The 22,450-nt window shown below is 42.9% G+C and overlaps 1 protein-coding gene across 1 annotated transcript; it reads right to left on the reverse strand.

Moving 5' to 3' along the window:
• Positions 1 to 1,015: 1,015 nt before the first annotated feature.
• GM2A (GM2 ganglioside activator) lies at positions 1,016 to 22,192 on the reverse strand. The gene is made up of 5 exons (XM_033927719.1): positions 22,088 to 22,192; positions 21,784 to 21,918; positions 12,245 to 12,394; positions 9,587 to 9,769; positions 1,016 to 2,432 (listed from the first exon to the last, which is right to left on the reverse strand). The coding sequence occupies exons 2-5, from the start codon at positions 21,886 to 21,888 to the stop codon at positions 2,271 to 2,273; spliced, it is 600 nt and encodes a 199-aa protein (XP_033783610.1). The 5' UTR covers positions 21,889 to 21,918; positions 22,088 to 22,192; the 3' UTR covers positions 1,016 to 2,270.
• Positions 22,193 to 22,450: the final 258 nt, after the last annotated feature.

The following is a 22,450-nucleotide window of genomic DNA, read 5'->3' on the forward strand; positions in this document are numbered from 1 at the left end:
AACACACACGTTTCACTTGGGAACTTAAACTAAACTAAAGCTTAACTTTGTATACCGAGTCATCATTCTGAGAAGGCTCGACTCGGTTTACAGCAATTAAATAAACGGGGACTGATTTACAAATGATAAATAGAAGATAATAGCAAAATTTCAAAAGAAATAATTTTCAAAATGTTTGCCAAATAGAGTAGTTTTTAAAGATTTACGGAAACATTTAAATGAACTGGAACTCCTTAAAAAAAAGGGGAGATCATTCCAGAGTTGAAAGAGTTTAAAGACCAAAGATTGACTGAAGATCTTGACTCCTTTAATCCCTCTTTTTAGAAGGAAGGGAAAGTTTAAATTGTTGGCTACCTCTTGCAAAGGAGAATCGGTAAACATTCCAAAATAAAGGAATAAGAGGATTAAAGATACCATGTAGAATTTTAAAAGAAATACAAGCGCATTTAAATTGAATTCTAAAATAAACTGGGAACCAATGAAGACTCTGAAGCAAAGGGGTCACATGGTCAAATTTACATTTTCCAAAGATCAGTTTCGAAGCAGTATTCTGAATTAATTGTAATCTATGAAGACAAATTTTTGTAATGCCGAGGTAGATAGCGTTACAGTAATCAAGACGAGATAATAAAGAAGCCCTTTCTGGAAACGTCAATCGCTCCTCCTAAACTTACTTGCTCCACTTCATCACTGACGCTGAAACCGTGGATTGAAGACAAAGTTTTATTTTATTTTTCTTTCCAGCTTATGATTTATCTTTAATCTTATCTATTGTTTTGCCTTTTGTCTTTGTTTTGTTCTATTTCTATCATTTAAATTTCTCCAGAATTCTACTGTTCAACGGCTCCCCCTTCTGCTTCTATTCCTTTCTCTCCTCTCTTCTACCTTCCAAAGTATTTAGATCAATGCTGTCTTGTTAAAATGTTTATTTTATTTTTATTTTTCCTCTAACTCTACTTTTCACTTCTCTATTATCCTCCAGGTACTTTAGTTAGATTGTGAGCCTTTGGGACAGTAAGGGAATTTTTCAAGTACCTTTCTTATTTCTAATCTTAATGTATATTTTCTATAAACCGCTTAGAACCTAACGGATGTAGCGGTATATAAGAAATAAATTACATTACAATTACATTACATAATATAATTGATTAAACTAAGATAAAAAAATGACGGTGATGAAAAAGATGTCTAACCTTCCTCAGCATTCGCAAACTAAAGAAGCTTTTCATGACCAAGGGATTTATTTGGTCATTAAGGGAAAGAGAGGAATCAAAAAGGACTCCCAATATCTTGGCAGAGAGCTCAATTGGTAAGGAGATCTTTGAAAATATTTTTCTGTTCTAAATGTTATGGGCCTGAATAGTCAGACCACAGGAGTTAGCCGGGCTGACTCTTGCAGTCGGCGCTGAGCCCGTATATTCAAACGCCAGACTGTTTCCAGTGACTGACATTGAATATCCAGTCTATCTTTCACCGGCTAAATCGATAGTGTGTCTTGGCCAGCCAGCTAATTTCATAGCAGCCCAAGACAGACCAGCTACACAAGCGGCCAAATTTGGCCACTAACTTTAGCCAACCAGCGTTTTAAATTTTGTGGATAGTCAGCTATATCAAGCATTGTGGCCAGCTAGTCACTAAGGGGCTGATTCTTCACGCAGCGCCTGCCGTGGCAAGTGCCTAGAATACGTGCATCTGCCCCATGTCAATCATGGCCAGGTGCCACGTCCAGAATCGGGGCTACCGGTGCCTAGCAAGCCGACGAAATGTAGGCCGACATCATTAACACTTCAGAAACTAAGCAGGAGTACCTGCACTCTGAACACACCCCCTAATACTGAAATGGAAGATTTCAGGGTCTGTCCAGTCTTCTAGTAACCATTGTGAGAAATAAGGCTGACTGGTCAAGCACCTGTGCAATTCTGTTTTGCGGTTCATATGGAAAGTTTTTATAGTAAATGTTTATAATCCCAGGTCTGCCTCTTTGTTCTTTATCAATGGACTGGATGTCACAAAGAGCAGGGCACCAGAAACCACCTTCATGGAGAAAGCAGGGAAGGAGACGGCATTATATGACACCAGCTCAGTAGTGAATATCAATGGGTCCAGTTCAGACTGAAAATAAGATTTGCCGCTGGACACAAGAAACATTACAGTGATATTGATTGCATGTACAAGTGGAAGAATAGAAATATTGCTTGTGATGGTGAAGTGAATGCTCCCGGATCAGCTGCGCTCGCCACGTCTCCTCTTGTCTTCTATTGCCACCAGTGCTAGACGGAATTCGACTTGAGGGAGAAATATATCTTGGCACAGGTAACCTCCTGATCGCCGCTGCTCAGGATGAACATCATCCAATAGTTGCCGTTGGCAGCCCAGGACGGCAAAGACACTCCAGGAATGTAGAAGCTACTCTCTGGCACGGAGTAGACACCCTGAAGGGTTGAAAACAAAGAAAGTCATGACATCTGGTTTAAAATAACAGCAGCAAAGAGTACAGGTTGACCCAGTGGTTTTGTGCATGGCCCTGCCAAGAGGAAGCGCTCACAGGGAGGGAATCGTGGTTATTGCTTACGGATTAACTAGCAAATATCTGGGAAACTCAGATGATTAATTCTGGCAATCCAATATACTGTATATGTTCAAACTATAATCACCATGTGTGATAGGCTCAGACCCACAACCAAACCAAATAGCACTAACTCAAATGAAAATCATAAGAGAACTCATAGCGTTGGTTGCCATGGAGACCATCGGTGCCACACCCAGTCTTCTACCACCTGTATTGATTATATAGGATAACAGAACATCAAACAACCACTTATCTGTGTATCCACGGTGGTGAAGATTTATTCAGGCAACCCTGCTGGTATTCCTTCCCTTTTACCAGCATTAAAATGTGATTACATATCACTGTCTCAATGCTCCCAGCCCCCCGACTCAAATTTTGCAGGGATGAGCTTCTTCAGGTGGGGACATGGACTCCTCACTCCGAATCAACAGACAGAAAGAATTGCTTAAAGATGACATCTAGTGGTCGTGACTGCAGTGTTCTAGAAGGCACCCTGGCTCAGAAGAGGATATATAAACCAGTTGCATAGCTATGGGTGGGCCCCTACCCACCCTATATCGACTCAAGCTTACCTAGGATGAACACAGAAGATTTAGAATTAGAAAATAATATTAAATATTGAACTAGGCCAGTTACTGGGCAGACTTGCACGGTCTGTGTCTGTGTATGACCATTTGGTGGAGGATGGGCATGGGAGGGCTTCAATGGCTGGGAGGGTGTAGATGGGCTGGAGTAAGTCTTAACAGAGATTTAGGTAGTTGGAACCCAAGCACAGTACAGGGTAAAGCTTTGGATTCTTGCCCAGAAATAGCTAAGAAGAAAAATTAAAATTAAAAAAAAAAATAAAATAAAATAAAATTTAAATTGAATCAGGTTGGGCAGACTGGATGGACCATTCGGGTCTTTATCTGCCGTCATCTACTATGTTACTATATGTTACTATGTAGTCTCTCTCACAGTGCAAGGACAAGGTGGCACTAGAGTCAGGCTGCAGCGCCGCCTCTCCGTGCAGCCCTGTGCTCTGCCTCTGACGAAAGGCGAGTTGCCGCCCACCACAGCCATAGCTCCGGAGGTGCGGGGCATAAAGGGCTCAAAGGCACGCTCGTGCAGGTGCAACCAAGCTCCTCAAGGCCCGCCCAAAATCGGCTGGCTATGCTACTGATATAAACCCCCTTGAAATTGAGAATGTAAGCTCATGGCTTCAGATCCCAAGTTCTGGCTCCAAATGAGCTGAGTAGAAAAAATCAGCAGGAAACTGTTGGATTCAAACTTTAAAAAAAAACCCAAAGGGGGTCCAGCAACTCTAAAGCATATCCTTAATGATCTCATACAACGAGAGAAGTGTAATGTGGATATTCCACACGAGGGCCACCAGTGCTGCATGGATTCCGCCAAGCACACCCCAGCAAAGACTGACATTTACATAGAATTTCCTATGTTGCCCACTCCCCCAGTCCCCAGAATTTCCTATGTTGTCCATCCCACCCAGTCCAGAAATCGTGCATTCAGAGGAGCTGATATGGAAAATCATGTGGTAGGGGATCTTTGCTAAAACTCAGCACAAGATTTCTTAATACACCCATACAAGAAAAAAATGTTCCCCGATGCAGTGCACAAACAGACTGCAAATGGGCTATTTGCAACCCCCCCCAAAAAAAACAAAAAAAACAAAAAAACACGTGGGAGAGCACACCAGACATATGTGCACACAAGTCTGTGCTAGCAGCAGCTATGTTTTGGCCCAAAAGAAAACTGTGTCAGAACTGCACACACATAGGGGTACCAGATTTCCCCGAAGGAAAATCTGGACCCATGGCCACACCCCCCAGGCCCGCCCAATTCTCCCCGTCACACCCCCCCAGACAGCATTCGCTCATGCGTGGACGTGACGAAATGACATCATGCTCGCGCATGCACGGAGGCCCCTTCCCGATGCGATTTTGAAGGAAGCTTTTCAAAACCCAGACAAAGTGCACAGTTTTGAAAAGCTCTCGAAAAGGACGACATGTCCAGGAAAATCCAGACATCTGGTAAACCTACACATACATATCTGTGCATGTGGCTTAGAATGCTAATCTGGGCATGTAGTTTTGCTGTGCCAGAGGATGTGGTAAGAGCAATTAATGTAGCTGGTTTTAAAAAAGGTTTGGACAAGTTCCTGGAGGCAAAGTCCATAAAGCCACCGCTTGCCCTGGATAAGTAGCATGGAATGTTGCTACTATTTAGGTACTAAAAGGCAGGACATATTCTCCGTAGTCGCCCCTCAGCTCTGGAATACTTTGCCTATGTTATTAAGAGGTACTGTAACTAAAGTGTGCCGGACAAATGCGCACCAACAATCCCGCGATAACATTTGCGCACAGGATAAATGCCCGCCACCATTTCCTGGGCTTTAAGGCCTTTCCATTTGCACTCTGAGTGGGGCTGTGGATGGGGAACCCCCCAGTAAACTTACAAGTGTTCGCACTCGCGTTGGAGGGGTGTTTAGTGGGGGGAACCCTCCCAGTACAGTGAAAACTCACATTTTTTCGGTCATCGGGAGTTTTCAGTGTAGGGGGGGGGGTTTTCTCCCCCAACAGGAGCACCAGTACTGGTTTATAGACAACCCCGCGAAAGACAAAGGCGCGCGCCGACAACTGAGCGCAAGACGGAGGCGCGCGCCAAAGAAAATTACAGTTTTTAGGGGCTCCGACGGGGGTTTTTGTTGGGGAGCTCCCCCAGTTTACTTAATAGAGATTGCGCCGGCGTTGTGGGGGGCTTGGGGGGTTGTAACCCTCCACATTTTACTGTAAACTTAACTTTTTCCCTAAAAACAGGGAAAAAGGTGAAGTTTTCAGTAAAATGTGGGGGGTTACAACCCCCCAAACCCCCCACAACGCGGCACAATTTCTATTAAGTAAAGTGGGGGGGTTCCCCCCACACACCCCCGTCGGAGCCCTAAAAACAGTAATTTTCTGCGGCGCGCACCTTCCACACTGCGCTCAATTGTCTGCGTGTGCCTTTGTCCCGGCGCGCTATTGACCTGACTCCCCAGTACTTGTAGGTTTAGTGGGGGGGGTGGCCCCCCCTCACAGCATAAATAGAAAACCCTTAAACCCCAGGAAATGGCAGCACACATCTGTCCTGCACACAAATTTCACCGCGGGATTGTCGGCGCACCTTTGTCCGGCGCACTTTTGACGGGTCACCTATTAAGAGATTAAAAAAACCTTGACCATTTTAAAGGCCATCTCAAGTGTCACCTATTCAAGGAAGCATTCGACACATTGGGCTCCTTTAACGAAGGCGCGCTAGCGGGGTTTACGCACGTGACATTTTATCACGCGTTAACCCCCACGCTGGCCTAAAACTGCCGCCTGCTCAAGAGGAGGCGGTAGCCGCTAGCGCGGCCGGCGGTTTAGCACGCGGTATTACGCGCGTTAAACCGCCAGCACGCCTTCGTAAAAGGAGCCCATAATTTCTGCTTTTTCCACTTTAGTTTTATCCATCATAATCAAAGATCTTCTGCAACCCCATTACCTTTCGTTTTTTCCCTTTAATTGTTCTTCTTTCCTATCTCAAATTGTATTTCTACCCTTATACCTTTGGTGTCATGTTAGTCATTTTGGTTTTATTTATGACTATTTTTTTAATTTTGTAAAATTTTGACTGTACTTTTTGGTGTTTACTCCCTTTATTTTACTTGTAACTCGCTTAGAAGTCCAGATAAGTGAATGCATCAAATTTTTATTAAAATTACAGCGTCTTCATCTATTAGACAAACTTGGTTTTTCTTATTACATAGAGCATTTTGGACCCCAGTTCGTTTACAGAAATTACATAGCTCTAAGTTGAATAGATGCTGGCACTGTCATCTCGAAGCTGGGACATTGGATCATTTACGATTCTATTGTCCATTGATACTTAGCTTTTGGAAATCCATTTGGGGCCAAGTAAATAATTTACTGGAAAACCCGGTGGCATTGTCATATGACACGGTGATTTTCGGTACATTAATGAGGGCTAAGAGCCAAATATCTTCTAGTAATAATAAATTGTTGCTTATAACGACAGGGGTTGCCATACAGCAAATTAGGAAACATTGGAAAAATTGCGATCGATTAAATGATAATTTTTGGTGGAATTCACTATGCCATAGTTTTAAAATGGAAAGGTCACTAGCCATACAGCGGGGGCATTTCTAGAAATTTAAGGATGTTTGGAAGCCATTAACAACTTATTGTGCAGAATGAATAGTATTTTCCCATTCGTCACACGCGTCCAGGGTAGGGAGGGTGGGTGGGGATATTTGATATTTTCTTACGTCCAAGAACTAATGTTGTGTATAAAGGGGGGGGGGATATAGAATGTGAAGTATACTTTGATGGAAATATTAAGTGATACTAAAGTGTAAAGTGATTGTATTGTATTTTACACTTATTGAAAATTTTAAAATGAATAAAGATATATATATATATATGAAAATTAAAAAAATAAAACTTCTTTTTTTATTTTTATTTTTTCATTCTTTGATGAGAAATTAGGTTAGGAATGTCCATGTCCTAATTTAGTAGGGAATGATTTGGGTTCATGGGAATTCAACCCATTTCTTTGTTTTTCTTTAAAACTAAGTTAGTAAATAAGCAATATGTTTCCCCATTTTGTGGGCTTGTAAAGGATTGGGGGTTTTTTTGTATTGTTTGTTGTATTGAAAATTTGTATGGAAACCTTTTTTTCCTTGATATCTTTATGATATTGTAAATGTATTCAATTCAAATAAATAAATAAATAAATAAAACTCGAATCTTGAAAATCCCAGCATTAAGGAATCCTGTGCTTGGTGTTCCACTCTTCTGCGCACTTCCCTGCACTGAATACACAGTTGGCTCTTTTTACGAAGCCGCGCTAGCGTTTTAACGCGCGCAATAGCGCGTGCTAAACCGCTGGATGCGCTTGCCGCTACCGCCTCCTCTTGAGCAGACGGCAGTTTTGGGCCAGCGCGGGGGTTAGCGCGTGATGAAAAGTCGCGCACGTTAACCGTGCTAGCGCGCCTTTGTAAAAGGAGCCCTTAGTGTGCGAAAGCTAAGTTAACCTGCACGCAAAGCCTGGTGTAGTTTGTTACGTCCACCTGAGTTAGGAGCCAGCACTCCCCCATCTGGTTACTATACCAAAACACATTCAAATCTGAGCTTAACGCATTTTACTATAGGAGTTTCCTGTATGCTAAGCTCAGATTAAACGTGGCAGTATTTAGGGCTTTTTGAACTCTTTTTTTTTCCCCCTTTGCCGGTCCTGCGCTAATTTTTCCGTTAGGTTGGAGGACCTACAAAAAATTAACTCTGGAGCACCTTAAGGCACGCTAATAGCGGACGCCTGGCGATGCCTAACTAACTCCCTCCTTTACAAAGCCACGTTAGTGTTTTTAGTCCCGGCCCGCCATGGTAACAGCTCCGAAGCTCACAGAATTCCTATAAGCGTCTGAGCTGTTACCGCAGCGGCTGGCACAATAAACGCTAGTGTGCCTTTGTAAAGGAAGGGGGTCTATGAGCGTCGGAGCTGTTAGCACGGCGGCCGGTGTTAAAAACGCAGCGCAGCTTTGTAAAGGAGGGGGGTAAAATCCGCAGGAAACCCAAATCCTGTAAATTAGCTTAAATGGCGAGATAAGTGCCCACGCCACTGAAGTTAGTTGAAAAAAACAAAATTAAAAGTTGAGCGCAGAATTCCGCACGGTGCCTAAGTCAAGGTGCCCTCCCATGCCTAGCAATGCCTACCTGAAAAGTAGACATGGTTCTAGGTAGAAAATAGCATCAGAAGGTCTGCGAGATAGGCCCTACAAATCCTGGCACCTAGCAGCTGATTGACAACCACGCAGACCGGCGCTTAAACTTTAGATGCAGTTAGGTGCCTTCTATAAAATCTGGCCCTTACTGCCTTCTACCAGTAAGGGTAGGGTTACCAGAAGTTCGGATTTCCTCGGACGTCTTTTCAAACCCCGGCATTTTGTCTGGGTTTTGAATAGCTTCTGGCAATGAACGACATCGGGATTAGAGAATGACACGGTGACAAAATTCATCACCGTTCCCGTCCCCGCGCATAACCGCGGTAAACCATCTTCATGTCATTCTTTAAGGAGAGAGGGAAGAATCAGAGTATGAATGGCCACAACCACTGACCCCCAAGCTTTGCTTTGAAGAATGCTGGTGTAGAAGGACTGAGGTTGAAATAGACACTAAAAAATGACATGGGATTATTTCCCGCGGTTATCCGCGGGGAAGGGAACGGTGATGAATTTTGTCACCGTGTCATTCTCTAATCGGGATGGCATTCGCGCATGCGCAGAGGCATCACGTTGACGTCACGTGCACGCACGCAATGTCATCGGGTCACACTAGCGCATGAGCGAATGACGTCCGATGTCGCTTGTTGCTCGTGCAGGTCGAGGGGGCGGGGATGGGATGGGGCGGGCCCTGGGGGTGGAACGGGGTATGGCCAGCCTGAATGGGGCGGGGCCATGGTTCCGGGTTTTCCATTTGGAAAATAAGGTAACCCTAAGTAAGGGCTCCTGCATTAAGTGAGAATTATCCAGGTAACATGTGCGAATGCAAAAGCGCTAACTGGAAAAAACGTCCACGCCCATTCCCCCATTGTGATACACGCCCTCCCAAAAATATTTATTTAAAACACAGGATTAGCGCATTGCAAATTGGCAAATTATTGCAAAATGCTTTTAACACATTTTGCGGTAAGACTGTTTTTTTACAAGTGCTTAACGTGCACTAGGGTTAAACGCCCTTTAGTAAAAAGACCCCCCCCCCTAAGTTCGGATAGATGGGCAAGCATCGGGACTGACCAGATATAGCAAGAAGAACATTCCATGTCATAAATCGGGCCATTCAGTGCTTTGCATTTGACAACACGGAACTGGTTTTTTAAGATCCATAAAATCAATCAGCTTTCCTGCCCACACAGATTTTCACTACCCATTTGCTACTTTCACTTCGCTCTTCTCTGTTTCCGCTAGGGTGGTTTTATACTTACTGCTTTGAAGGGGCAGCGACAAGGGATGCCATAGCTTTTAAGCGGCTCTGGACATGGCTGTCCTGGGGGGACCAACATATCCAAGTAGTTACAGATGTTGTCATAAGTGCAGCTTCCAACATTATCCACACAGGGAATCTCCACCCACAGAGTCACAATTTCCTTCTTCAGCTTTATGGCAACCTGAAAGGTAAAATATTGTGAGCATTACAGACACATGTATGAGTGAAATGGAGAGAGTGGATTTCCCTGGACATGTCCTCCTTTTGAGGACATGTCCGGGGGTCCAGACGGCTTTTCAAAACCAGGCACTTTGTCCAGGTTTTGAAAAGCTTGGAACAAATCACTGTCGCAATAAAGAATTAAAAAAAAAAAAAAAAAAGAAGAGAGGGAAGAATCAGAGTATGAATGGGTTCAGCCACTGACCCTCAAGCCTTGCATTGAAGAATGCTGGTGTAGAAGGACTGAGGTTGAGATAGACACTAAAGAATAACAGCCTCTGGTATCCAGAGCAGATATTGTGATGTCATAATGCCTCATTCCACCAATGCCTAAGAGCCAATCACACCGATGATGTCACAATGGCTTCATTAGCCTATACTTGGTTCAAATAAGAATCAGAATATGAATGGGCCCAGCCACTGACCCACAGGCCTTGCATTGAAGAATGCTGGTGTAGAAGGACTGAGGTTGAGATAGACACTAAAGAATGACAGTCTCTGGGATCTAGAGAAGATACTGTGATGTCATAATGCCTCATTCCACCAATGCCTAAGAGCCAATCACATCAGTGATGTCACAATGGCTTCATTATCCTCGACTTGGCTCAAATAAGAATCAGAGTATGAATGGGCCCAGCCACTGACCCTCAGGCCTTGCATTTAAGAATGCTGGTGTAGAAGGACTGAGGCTGAGATAGACACTAAAGAATGGGACCTGGGTTGGCCACTATTGGAAACAGTATACTGGACTTGATGGACCTGCAGTCTGTCCAATATGGCAATTCTTATCTTCTTATTTCAGCCAAGTCTAGGATAATAAAGCCATTGTGACATCACTGATAAGGTTAGTTCTTAGGCATTGGTGGAATGAGGCATTATGACATCACAATCTCAGCTCCTGTATGTTGCTGCCATTTGGGTTTCTACCAGGTAGAGAATGACACAGGGATAGACTTCATCCCCATCCCCATCCCTGCAGTTAACTGCGAGAAACCATTCCCTGGTCATTCTTTAAGGAGAAAGGGAAGACTCAAAGTATGAATGGGCACAACCACTGACCTTCAAGCCTTGCATTGAAGAGTGCTGGTATAGAAGGCCTGAGGTTGAGATAGACACTAAAGAATGACATGGAGATGGTTTCCAATGGTTATCCTTGGGGACAGGAGCAGTGATGAATATTGTCACCATGTCATTCTCTATACCAGGGATGCCCACACTTTTTGGGCTTGCGAGCTACTTTTAAAATGACCAAGTCAAAATGATCTACCAACAATAAAATGTAAAAAACCACAAAGCACACTGTACCAGAGAAAATGTTAATTATCTTTTATATTCTGTGGGTTTCCAAAGAGGTCAAGGCAGCTGACTTTATGCAATGTCACCTCAGTAACACCTATACAAAAAAATAGACAAATATACCCCCTCCCTTTTTACTAAACCGCAATAGCGGTTTTTAGCGCAGGGAGCTGCGCTGAATGCCCTGCGCTGCTCTCGATGCTCATAGGCTCCCTGCGCTAAAAAACACTATTGCGGTTTAGTAAAAGGGGGCCATAGTGCAAAATATAAACAGCAGATAAAAATTCTCTAAATGGACATATTTTGATCACTAAATTGAAAATAAAATCATTTTTCCTACCTTTGTTGTCTGGTGATTTCATGAGTTTCTGGTTGCACTTTCTTCTTCTGACTGTGCATCCAATATTTCTTCCCTTCTTTCAGCTTCCTGTATGCTTCCTCTCCTCCAAACCTCATTACCTCCACCAACTTTTTCTTCCTCTCTCCCTGTCCTCCTCCCCTTTCTTTTTTTCTCTCTGTTTTTCTTTTTGTCTCCCTGCCCGTTTTTCTCTCTCCATGCCCCCTTTCTGTCTGTCTCCCTGCCCTCCCCCAAGCCACCGCCGCCGCCATCGCCTTCAGGGAACAGGCCATCGCCATAAAGAGGACACTGAAGCTCCAGGTCGACCAACCTTCCCCACCCGACGTCAATTCTAACGTCGGAGAGGAAGTTCCGGGCCAGCCAGGCAGCGTTTGGCTGGCCCGGAACTTCGTCTCCGATGTCAGAATTGATGTCAAGTGAGGAACGTTGGTCAGCCCGGCGCTTCAGCACCTCTTTACAGGGTCGGGAAGCAGGTAGAACGGATGGCAACGTGAGTCTATCACGATCGACCTTTTGGGCACCCCTGCTCTATACCTTTGCATATTGATCCTTACACTAAACTAACCTGGCAATGTAGAGAACAGTGCTGTCCCAAGAGCTCTGCTATTTCTTTGGTTGGCTACTTCACTCTGCTCATGCCTGTCACTCAAACACAAAAGGGGAAAACCAATTCCGAAATTCTGACACTTCAAGAGTGTTTGAAGATCCCAAAACTGAGAAACTTTACAAAGATCTGGGGGATCAGTCAGATGCTGACACATGCTGTGATTCCCCTGTACTTACTTTTACGGGGGAGGTTAGAGGCACAGAGGTAGAAACTTGAACCTTCGCCTTTATGTCTCCTGGAATAGTGATGGGATCAGGAGTCAGCGACAGATTGAGAATTTTCCCAGGGAACTTTCCCTCACAATTGCTCCAAGAAAAGTCACTGACCTACAGGGAAAGAAACAGAGACACATAGGAGATGGCAACTGATGAGAACTGCAAGAAGCGAGAACAAAAACTCGGTGGAGATGGTGATGATCAAGATGCAGGCTTTATTTTAAAATATACAAGTTCATAATCCACATAAAATACAGTACTCCCCCGATATTCGCGGGGGTTCCGTTCCAGGAACCCCTGCGAATCTTGAAAAACCGTGAATACGGTTTTTCATGGGGGAGACTGGAGAGGGCAGCAGGAGAGAGCAGCCGGAGCGCCAGCGAGTCCTGGAAATCACTCGCTGGATGCCCCGACCGCCTCTTCTTGCACTAAGTCGGACCTTACCAATCAGGAACTGCGTGTCAAAGCAGCTCCTGATTGGTAAGGCCCGACTTAATGCAGGAAGAGGCGGTGGCAGCATACAGCGAGTGATTTCCTGCACTCGCCGGCGCTCCAGCTGCTCTTTCCTGCCTCTCCAGCTGTCCTCTCCTTGTCGGCGGTTCGAGGTAGGAAATACCACAAATGACTGGGACCGCGAACGACCGGGGGAATACTGTATATCTAGCACCCAAACCTTTGGGAGCTATGGACCCAACACGGTCCGTGTTTCGACAATGTTGTCTTCCTCAGGGTCCCTAAAAGGCCTGATATAAAAACACATGGATAAAAACTAAAAAGAGTAGTGAATCATAACTCTGCGCGAATGAGGAACACTCAGTGCACTTCCAGTTAGGCAAAACTAAACCTGGAAGGAAACGGGAGCGCTTTAAAGAAAAAAGAAGCACAAAGAGGAATATCTCAGTCAAAAGTTAAACTTCACCGTCAGCAATTTTTTAAAACTCCTATAGGGCAGCCTGAACATAGCCAAGCTAATAATGGACCCTATAGCAGAGAACTATAAACTCAGCACACTGATGAGCTCATGCCATCGCAGCTTCAGTGGGATATATGTAAAGATAGTAATTTATAAGAAGAGGGAGGATTGAGAGTGTATTGAGAGTGAAGTCTTATTCATTCCAGTGAGGCAGGGATAGTTTAAAACTTTCACCTCCGTTGATCAGTAAGAGAACAAGAGCGATGACATCAGCACATTACTCTCAGCTGATTCTTTACGTGGGGTGTTAAAAAGGGAGTTTACCCAAACCGCCGCCATCTTTACTTACATAAAGTTGTGGTCAAGACTGATGGCGTTTCACTACTAGGTGGGTGATAAAATACTTATATGGTACAAAAAATAGTTTTTGATGTGTGCCCCGTTAATTTAGCGGTGTTTCCTTGTAGGGACCCGGCCTTGAAAAAGCGTTTGTCACGAAACATGTTGGCAAAAGCAGTCCCTAAGAGTGACCACAAAACTAAAGCTAAGTACTTAGAATTAAGAATAAATTAAGAAATAACTATTTAAGTTAATACAGTATTTAAAGTTAGAAAAATGAAATTGATCCAGGGAAGATTTTGCACATCAAGCTTAGTGTGATGAAATGGTTTGAACGTGGAGTGGTGCATCTGAGGATCAAAGTTAGCATCCAGTTGGCTTGATTCTAAGGGGGATCGGGTCTGTCCGAGGATTGCAGCTTCCTCAACACTCGAGAGGGAATAAAGATGTGTTTGTTCTTTGTTACATTGTCGATGTGCCGTGAAGCCTAAGCAAGCACACTCTCAGGGTACAGACCAGGTTTGAAAACCATCATCTGCAGCTCTTTGGACACATGCATTCCCACAAGTTGTCTTCATTAAATGCACTCTGTAATTCTGGCATGCAATTTACGTCTTCACTTCGAGGGACCTCAGAACGCCACCCAAATCAGCATGATTGGCGTGGCAGCACTCCTCACAGGTTCCCTTCTTTTTCCGGAGTATGATTTCTTTATCGAAAATTTTTTAAAAATATATATATATATATCCTCTATAAATAAAACCCTTAAGTATGCATGCGCACTTACAATGTCGTGATCCCTGACAGCGTGATTTGTAACTCCGTGGCCGTATTCGATTTACGGCGTGTGGCAGCTTGCGGCGTGTGCGGCGGTGAGAGCAACAGCAGGAGGGTGTCCTTCGAGCTGCTGCGAGGCATCCGGCTGCTACTGTTGCACAGGGAAGAGGAGGAGGGAGAGGGAAAAGGGGCTGCTTTGGGGGGAGGGGTGTGCTGGGGGGCAGGCAGAAATCTTGGTTTGCTCGGGGGGGCCAGAGAGAGATAGGCAGGGGGCCAGGGAGAGAGACAGAGAGACAAACAGACAAGAGGCCAGGGAGAGACACAGACAGAAAGAATGATAAACAGGCAGGGGGCCAGAGAGACAGACAGACAGCGGCCAAAGAGAGACAGAAAGCAAGATAGACAGACAGAAAGCGGCCAAGGAGAGAGAGAGACAGAAAGAAAGAAAGACAGACAGACACATCTATTCTAGCACCCGTTAATGTAACAAGCTTAAAGACTAGAATTTTTTTAATTCATTAATTTAAACGTTATTCTTCAAACATTTCACATCTACTACTTCTATTTGAGTTTTTTCCTTAAACTGAGTTAATTAGAGGACTTAGCTGATGTGCATTTGATCCATTAAGCAGTTTCTTGATGTATAAGTTCAATGCACATTTGTACGTGATCTGGTACTTTCTTGGCTAGAAGATTCCTAAACCATTAAATATGGTCAACAGATAATAGGATTAAAGAGATAAGTGTCTTTAATATTTTCCTGAATTAGTAACGTGAGTCCTGTTGACGTAAACACAGTGGCAGATTTTTCCAAATTTTGGGGCATTGAAATTCAAAAGTATATCGATGTATCTTTTTCCAGACAAAGGAAATACTAGAAGTGGAAGTATAGGAGACACAGATAAATGGAGATGCTGATCATGGGGAAAAATACAAACACAGAGATGGAAGATGGATGGTGAGCTTGGAGAAAGATGAAATGTCAAATGGGCAGGAGAACTTGACGAGTGAGTTACGAGAAAGAAATAGAAACCAAAACCTGAGACCCACATGAATAGAAAAATAAATAACCAGACAAAAGATAGAAAAAAACTTTTATTTTCTATTTTGGGATTAGAATATATCAGATTTGAAATGTGTATCCTGCCAGAGCTGATGCTAGATCTGCAATTTCTAGGGACCACAAAGCTCACTACCAGGCTGTGCCTTCTTCAGTTTCTAGCAGGTACCATTCTCAATTCAAAAATTTAGCTATTTTGATTCACAGTTTTGTCTGGGTTTTGAAAAGCTTCCTTCCGCTTATTGTCACCTTGACTTAACACATTCATCAGTCTATAAAATATTGAGTGGAGTGGAAAGGGTAGATGTGAACCACTTGCATACTCTTTCCAAGGACTAGGGGGCATGCGGTGAAGCTACGAAGTAGTAGATTTAAAACAGACCAGAGAAAATATTTCTTCACACAACGTGTAATTTGTGGTGAATGTGGTGAAATCGGTTAGCTTAGCAGGGTTTAAAAAAAGGTTTGGCTCATTTCCTAAAAGAGAAGCCCATAGGCCAATATTGAGATGACTTGGGGAAATCCACTGCTTATTCCTAGGATAAGCAGCCTAAAATCTGTTTCACTGCTTGGGATCTACCTCCAACTCTTACACAACCACAAAAGCATTTTTTAGCGCCGGCCAGCGCACTCAATGCTCCGCGCTGCTCCCGACGCTCCTAGGAACTCTATGAGCATCGGAGTAGCACGGAGCATTCAGTGCGCTGGCCGGTGCTAAAAACCTCTTTCGCAGTTTTGTAAAAAGGGGGGGGGAGGGGCGCTAGTCTTGTACTTGGGACCTGGGTTGGCCACTGTTGGAAACAGCATTCTGGACTTCAAGGACCTTTGGTTTGTTTCAGTATGGCAATTCTTATGTTCTTTCTAGTCCCTACATTGTGAAATACACTTCCTTAAACACTTTGAACAGAACTTTTATACAGGAAGTTTAAAACAGCTCTGAACTCATACGCTTTTAACACTGGGGGTGGGGATGGATTGGGCCATGCCTAAGGTAAACGAAAATAGGAACCACTGTGCTCTTTCTTATTGCGTGACTTGGCTGTGCGCCCTTTGACTTTTCTAGATGTGCTGTCCCATTCCTTTAAATCAAGTTTCAAGTTTATTAAAATTTTTTATACCGTTTAATCAAATTTCTAGGTGGTGTGCAATGCAAAAAAGTTCCATAAAAACAGATTAAAATTAGAAATACTAAACAAGACCAGGGTAGGTTAATAAGACACATAGCAAGACATGTAAACTTATGTCACACAAATGGGGAAAAAGGGCAAGAACTACACTCTTTAAAGAAAAGAGCACAGTTAAGAGGGAAAAACAATAGGTGAGGGTAAAAAGCGTTTTGGTCCTTAAAGGGACAGTTATTGTCCAAAAGCATCCTGAAACAAGAATGTTTTTAATTTTGATTTAAATTGATTTCATGTGTGTAATGGTGTACTTTCATTTTATTTACCCTGAATGCTCTGCGCTGCTCTCAAGTTTCAAGTTTTCAAGTTTATTATTTTTCTTGATTAATCGATTAATCCGATTCTAAGCGATGAACATGTTAAATATAGTCTAATAAGGACAATACAATACAAAACAAACTTTAAATAATAACATTGGGTAAAAACTAATACATAATATTTTATACTTATGACATAGGGTAAGATAAGGGTTGGAAACACAATTGATAAAGAAAAGTAAAACAAAGGAAAAATACATTAGGGGAATCAATTAACACATAGCATAACACAGTAAAATAACATCACCAAATTAAGAACTATTTAATTAAATATTAAAAGCATCTTTAAAAAGAAATGTTTTCAAGTTGCTTTTAAATTTTCCTAAATCCTGCTCATTCCGCAGGTAAATGGGAAGATCGTTCCAAGTTTGAGGAGCAGTTACAGAAAAAATAAATTGACGTCTAGTGTTAATAATTTTAAGTGATGGAATGGTTAATAGGTTTTGCTCATTAGACCTCAAAGTTCTATTTGAATGATAAGGAATTAAATGTTTAAATATGAATGCTGGGGTCTTATGAAGAAGAGATTTAAAAACAAGCAGACAGAGTTTGTACGTTATCCGATAATTAACTGGAAGCCAATGTGCATCTATCAAAAGGGGTGTAACATGGTCGTATTTTCTAGACTTAGTGACGGTCTTAGTACTGTGACCGTACATATTTAGGTCAATTTTATCATTTTGGGGTCCATGGTGTCTAGGAAACTTCTACCTTAACTGCATTCAGCTTCCTGTTTCTCTTCTTCTCAGGATATATCCAGGATAGATTACTGTAACGCACTCTTCAAAGGCATAGCTCAAAAAGAAATCAAACGTTTACAGATTATACAGAATACCTCGGTCAAGCTTATCTTTAAAGCCAAAAAATTCGACCATGTCACTCCACTGCTTAAAGAAGCCCACTGGCTTCCTGTTACTCACAGAATCATTTACAAACTCAGCTTGCTTACTTTCAAATCTTTATCTCTCAAAACTCCGTCTTTTATATATAAATCATTAATTCCTTACACTGCGATTAGAACATTAAGATCTACTGATCAACATCTACTTTCAATTCCATCTCTTAAAATTATAAATACAAGACGCCAATATATCTTTTCCGTCACTGCTCCCCAAACCTGGAATTCTTTACCTTATCACTTGAGACAAGAAGTCAATTTAGAGAAATTCAAAAGTAACCTGAAAACCTTTCTATTCAATGATGCCTTCTTAAATTAACTATTAATTTTATCATAAATCAATTTCAGGACCAAGCTTCACCCATTCCTCATGTTCCTTCCCTAAATGTGATTCCCATCTTTATTTTATATTGTAACTTCTTGCCTGCTCTTTCCCTTATGTTTCCAGTATTGTCATTTTTTGTCTTAAGTCTAGTCAACTTTTCTTAATGTATTACTATGTTTTAATGTAATTTTTAATGTACATCGCTTTGAATTAAGAAATAGCGATTAATCAAAATTGAATTAAACTTGAAACTTGAAACTTGCCTAACCGTAACTTCCTTAATATCAGCTGATGGAAAACTGATATTATTTTAACTCTTCCCGGAAAACGTTCTGAGAAGAACTGAAACCTCTAGGGTTCTAGTCTTCTTTGGCCAGAATGGTTATAAGTTTGAAATGCAAACTAGGGTTTGGGGAGTTCAACTAGACAGAGTTATTTGATACACCACAATTTTTAACAAAAAAAAGTTAAGTCAAAGTGGTTTACAAAAAGTAAAAACAATAGGCAATGGTTTAAAATCAATATAGACAGACAGGGGAAATAGACACTGACAAATTAATAAAACTGGACACAAGTAGGCAGACAAGGGCTGGAAGGCTTCATAATACCATAGGGAAAAACAAACAAAAGGAGAGTGTCAGGTTAATTTACCCCCCCCCCCTTTTTACTGAACTGCGAAAACAGTAATTGGCGCAGGGAGCCTCGCAGAATGCTCCGCGCTGCTCCAGACGCTCATAGAGTTCCTTTGAGTGTCGGGGAGCAGCGCAGAGCATTCAGCGGTAATGGGGGTTATATATAACCAAGTAACAAAACTCATACATCTATAGAACCCCCTACAATTCCACTCAGTACTGCCAAATAATCATACACCACACACTAAATTCAAAACAGAAACAGAAGGAAAAGGAGCAGAAGAGAACCAGAAAAGAAAAAGAAAGTGGAGAAAAAGCCTCATCCCCGGTGCCATTGGGCAGTGATTGCACTAGCAGTGATATCTTTGAATGTGTCTTTTGCAAGACTCCTGAAGCAGCCTCAGCGAAAAAAGGAAGTTCCCTGCCGGGGCCTGCATGTGCATGTTTGTTTGGGGGATCATGGTAGGCCCCTACCTGGAATACTGCGTCCAGCACTGGTCGCCGTACATGAAGAAGGACACGGTGCTACTTGAAAAGGTCCAGAGAAGAGCGACTAAAATGGTTAAGAGGCAGGAGGAGTTGCCATACAGTGAAAGATTAAAGAAACTGGGCCTCTTCTCCCTTGAAAAGAGGAGGCTGAGAGGGGACATGATCGAAACATTCAAGATAATGAAGGGAATAGACTTAGTAGATAAGGACAGGTTGTTCACCCTCTCCAAGGTAGGGAGAACGAGAGGACACGCTCTAAAGTTAAAAGGGGATAGATTCCGTACAAACGTAAGGAAGTTCTTCACCCAGAGAGTGGTGGAAAACTGGAATGCTCTTCCAGAGGCTGTCATAGGGGAAAACACCCTCCAGGGATTCAAGACAAAGTTAGACAAGTTCCTGCTGAATCAGAACGTACGCAGGTAGGGCTGATCTCAGTTAGGGCAACGGTCTTTGACTTAAGGGCCGCCGCGGGAGTGGACTGCTGGGCACGATGGACCTATGGTCTGACCCAGCAGCGTCAATTCTTATGTTCTTAAGAGGCATAAGATGAGCGGCAGCTAAGTATCTGGTTTTTTTGCCATCTCATGCGCCAAGTTGAATCTGTGCCTGTTAGTGATTCTGGAACTTTCCCTGCATTTTCCAAGCGGGTAAGCAGCAGTCCTGGTTGAGCAAATGCATTGGTGGAGCTATGTTGTCTTATGGTGCATTTCAAAAAGGAATTAAGTCAGCGCTGTTTGACAAATTTAATTTCCTAAATGTGGGTACTATTGTTAGAAAAGTTTTACACAATGGGGTTCATAATAAAAATTAAAAAAAACTTGAAACCAAACTTTTTGCCTGTTTTTTAGGGGAAAAGTTCAGTTTTAAGTATAATGTGGGGGGTTACAACCCCCCAAACACCCCACAACGGCAGCGCAATGTCTGTTAAGTAAAGTGGGGGGGTTCCCCCCCACACCCCCTGTCGGAGCCCTTTAAAATAGTGCTTTTCTTCGGCGCGCCGTCAACCTTGCGCTCAGTTGTCGACGTGCCGTTGTCTCGCATGATTTAGTCCCGTCACCGATTGCGGTGGTGTATTTCCTCTATTTGTGAGTGATTATTTGGCAGTACTGAGTGGAATTGTAGGGGGTTCTATAGATACATTTGTTTATAGAGTATGAGTTTTCCAGATAAGCCCCGCCAAAAAAGTTAACCCCCGCCACCCAAAAAAGATTATAAAAAAGAGGCGCGATGTGTATAAAGTAAAGTGGGGGGGTTCCCCCCTCCACACACCCCCGTCGGAGCCCTTAAAAAAATGGTCGACAGTTTATCCTATTTTTTAATAATGTTAAGTTTCATATCCTCTTTTTTATAATCTTTTTTGGGTGCTCCGACAGGGGGCGTGGGGGGGAACCCCCCCCCACTTTACTTTATACACATCGCGCCGCGTTGGGGGGGCGTTGCGCTGAGAACTTCACTGGTTAAGGTTGCGTGCGCTGGCAAAAGGTGGCGGGGCTTAACTTTCGGTGCATGCACTTTTTCCATTAGTGGCGGGGCTTATCTGGAAAAGATCCGAGTTTTGTTACTTGGTGATTTTACATACTCTTCCCTATTAATTTGGAATGGTTATATATAACCCCAGCACCGTCCTCTTGTTCCAAATTTGTAGTTCCCATTAAAGCTCTCCCCAGCCCATTCTAATAATAATAACAGTTTATATACCGCAGTACCGTGAAGTTCTATGCGGTTTACAAAAGATTAAAAGGAGGTACAAAATGATTGAACTTAACCCTTTCAGGACCATAAGGATCGTAGGCCAATTTTTGTGGTTTTGACGACATTTTTATGGTAAAAAGGGCTTGCAGATGCCAAAAAATTGATTTTTTTTTTTGTGAAATATCTTTTTTTTTTTTTTTAAATCACACTTCTGGCTTATGGACAGTGTGGCAAGTGAATCTTCTCGTCAATCTGGCAACGACGCTAATGAATGAATGTCGGAACCAGTTTGTTTACATAAAGGCAGTATCATATGGAATCCGTACATATCAAATTTAGAACTGTAGACTATCCCAATCAAAATTTATAGGATTTTAAAGTTATGGGACAAATATGTCCCTTGGTCCTGAAAGGGTTAAGAGAGGTGAAAAAGAGTGAGTAATAGGTTAAGAAAATCGTTATTGAGGCGAGAGAGATGTACGGGTCAGTTGTCTAGATATTTCAGGAACAGGTATGTTTTTAGGTGCTTCCTGAATTCCTTGTAGGTAGCGGGCGAAAGCAATTGTTCTAGGTCTTTGCCCCATAATGCTGCGTGATATGAGAGAAGGTGTTCATGGTGTTTTTTCAGTTTATAACCTCTGACTGGGGGGGAAACGAAGTTCGAATGTGAGCTTCTCTTGTGTCTGTTGGTGGAGAAGGAGAAAAGGTCCATAACGTATTTAGGGGCTAGTCCATATAGTCCTTTAAAGCAGATACAGACTGTGCAAGTCTGCCCAGTATCGACCTTTTACCTTCAGTCGCTGTCCTAGTAGTGTAAAATTGCCTCTAGATATCCTACAAGTGCCAGCTTTGAGAAGGTACTGCCAGCTCTGCTTACCTCGGTCAGCTTCCAGATGTTGTTGCCGGGCATCACCATTGCTGCCTTTAATGAGGGGAAGCCCAGCAGAGCACAAAATGCTAGGAAAGCGACCACCATTGCCATCTCCCCCTGAGGCTAAGGCTGTTGCAGGCCCTATATAAACACAGAGGCGAGAAGGTGAGAAGGAAAACACACAAGATTTTCTTCTGGTCTGTAATAAGGAACTGGGGAGGGCGAGAGAGATCCACAGCAAGCATCCAAAGCAAGATCCACAGCATGCAAGTTCAGAGCATGCCCTCCTTAAGTGTGAGCTGCAAATTACCTATGAGGAAGTGAATCAGTCCTCAGTCCTCCTCTGCACACTGCACTCTGCATCCAGCATCGCCCTCTCTTTCTGCTTGGTGGGGGAGGTATTACCCAAGCAATAACAGAGCTGAAAGGCAATAGCAGTGTTGGCAATGGTTAAAAGTGGTTTCAGTACCCTCTGCTGGCTTGGATGGGATATGACAGTAACAATCTTTTTTTCCTTTTAATTTAACATTTTTGTAAGCTTTACCTCTTTGTTGTCAGTTGTCTCTTAACTGCAGCGGTGTTGCCATTAGGGTATTAGGGTTAGCAGATGTTCGGATTTCCTCAGAACATGACTGAGGATCCGGACGGCTTTTCAAGACCCGGCACTTTGAGC

The sequence above is a fragment of the Geotrypetes seraphini genome, chromosome 18, assembly GCF_902459505.1.
Source record: "Geotrypetes seraphini chromosome 18, aGeoSer1.1, whole genome shotgun sequence".
NCBI classification, from domain to species: Eukaryota; Metazoa; Chordata; class Amphibia; order Gymnophiona; family Dermophiidae; genus Geotrypetes; species Geotrypetes seraphini.